Source organism: Gavialis gangeticus, unplaced genomic scaffold (assembly GCF_001723915.1).
Source record: "Gavialis gangeticus isolate Ggan-Ray unplaced genomic scaffold, GavGan_comp1, whole genome shotgun sequence".
In the NCBI taxonomy this organism is placed as follows: Eukaryota; Metazoa; Chordata; order Crocodylia; family Gavialidae; genus Gavialis; species Gavialis gangeticus.
Genome location: NW_017728979.1, coordinates 40,094 through 41,880, shown reverse-complemented (window position 1 = coordinate 41,880; position 1,787 = coordinate 40,094). Strand labels below are relative to the sequence as shown.

General features: G+C 56.9%; 1 protein-coding gene across 2 annotated transcripts in view; it reads left to right on the top strand.

The window, feature by feature from the left end:
- The window catches only part of NEURL3 (neuralized E3 ubiquitin protein ligase 3), a 9,359-nt gene that overhangs the window by 5,986 nt on the left and 1,586 nt on the right, over positions 1 to 1,787 (top strand). Inside the window, exons 2-3 of one of the 2 annotated variants that reach the window (XM_019508294.1) lie at positions 502 to 978; positions 1,241 to 1,300. In XM_019508294.1, coding sequence (XP_019363839.1) covers positions 502 to 978; positions 1,241 to 1,300 — 537 coding nt within the window. Of the gene's footprint in view, positions 1 to 62; positions 979 to 1,240; positions 1,301 to 1,787 lie in introns of those variants that run through there. The other variant, XM_019508284.1, reaches the window with a different exon arrangement.

Here is a 1,787-nt window from a genome sequence, read left to right as displayed (position 1 = left end):
GGAGGGGATGGAGTAGGGCTTTCCCAGTCTCTGGAGGCACCAAGCCAGCAGCATCCAGCCATGAGCCTCAGCCTCTGGTTGGTTTTTCAAGGGAGGGCAGGCAGCTGCACTCCTGCTCATAGCTGTTCACACCCCTCCTGGGCTCTTTTGTTTTCAGTCTGAGCCTGAGGAAACTCTCTGCTGGAGTCAGACAAGCCAGGGGCCGTTGGCTCTGCTCAGGCCATGCCCTCTGCAGGCATGCCAGCTTCCTATCTCACGGGAAGGGAGTCAGGGCAGAATCTCCCTCTGGGGCTTCCCCCCTCCGGTCTGCTCCTGGCAGGTTAAGAAGCCAGGAGGCTGGAAATGCTGCCTTCTCCCTCCTGCCCTTGATGGAGGAGTCCAGCTGCTGTCCCATGGTGAGTCCAGGCAGCCAGAGTCCCCTGGCCAACACAGAGTGTGAAGGGATCAGATACCCTCCAGCCAAGGCCAGGGTCTCACTCCTGCTTATGGCATCTCCCATAGGCCTGGACAAGCCCCTCCACTTCCACCCCACCACCAAGGGCTTCCAGATACAGCTGGATGCAGCATGCCGCACAGCAAGCAGGACTGGCACTTTCTGTGATGGCATCGTCTTCAGCAACCGGCCTGTGCAGCTGGACGAGAAGGTGGTGCTACAGGTGCTGTACACGCATTCCCGCTGGGACGGGGGACTCCGGGTTGGCTTCACCAGCCTGAACCCCTCGCAGATGATCCCTAAGGACCTGCCCCACTTTGTCTGCCCATCTCTGGTGCTGCAGGGGCAGACATGGGCATCCCTTCTGCCAACTGCCTGTGTGGGGCAAGGTACCATTGTCCGATTCTGGGTGAATCGCAGGGGCCAGGTCTTCTTTAGCATCAACAACAAGCCCCGCAGCTTACTCTTCAAAGGCGTGCCAGTGGAGGGCCCACTCTGGGCTGTCATGGACATTTATGGCCAGACCAAGGCTGTTCAGCTGCTGGGTGAGTCTCTGAGCTCGCGTTAGGGGAAGTCATGTCTCAGGAAGCTGGTTCCCCTCTGACATAGCCCTGAGACCTGGGCTGGGAGCAGAGGCTCTATCTGGGTGGTCCAGGCTTTGCCTACAGGGTCTAACTCCCTGGAGAGTGGTGCCTGGGGCAATGTGTGCCCACCTTGGGGGTCCAGCCAGATGATGCCCCAGCAGAGGAAGACTCCAGGGTGCAGGCTGACTCGCAACATCCTCATCTGGGTTTTCCCCTTTTCTAGACCAGTATGGAGTCCTCCAGGAGCTCCCCCCTGAGCTGCCCTGTTCCTTCCCGCTGGATGGTGAGTGTCAGGAGCCAACACTTGGCCTCTTTACATTCTTGGTGGAGGGGGAATCATGTTACAGGTCATGTGTGAGACCCCACAGTGGCACAGGGAGGGTGTGTCCCAGCCGCCTGCGGAGGGTTTAGATTGAAAGTGTGGTTGGGGGTAGAAAAGTAAGAAAGATTTATTGACTTAAGAAGAACACAACTACGCATAGTAACAAGACAAACGATGACAGACAAAAGCAATTTGCGGTGGCAACTTATCGGCAGCCCTTCTGATGCCCGATACACAGCAAGCTTCTCTTTCCAAAAAGTTCAGTGAGGTCAGGCATCCCCGGACAACGCTGTCTGAGGGGTGCCGGGAAGGGCCCTGGAATGCAGTTCTTGGGCTCCTCAAGGTCCACAGGCCCACTGATCCAGGCAACAGCTAACTAATCCTTTTCACAGAGCTGCATCTTCCTTCTGAATGGTTTCCAGATATTTCAGCTAATTTATAGCTTCTG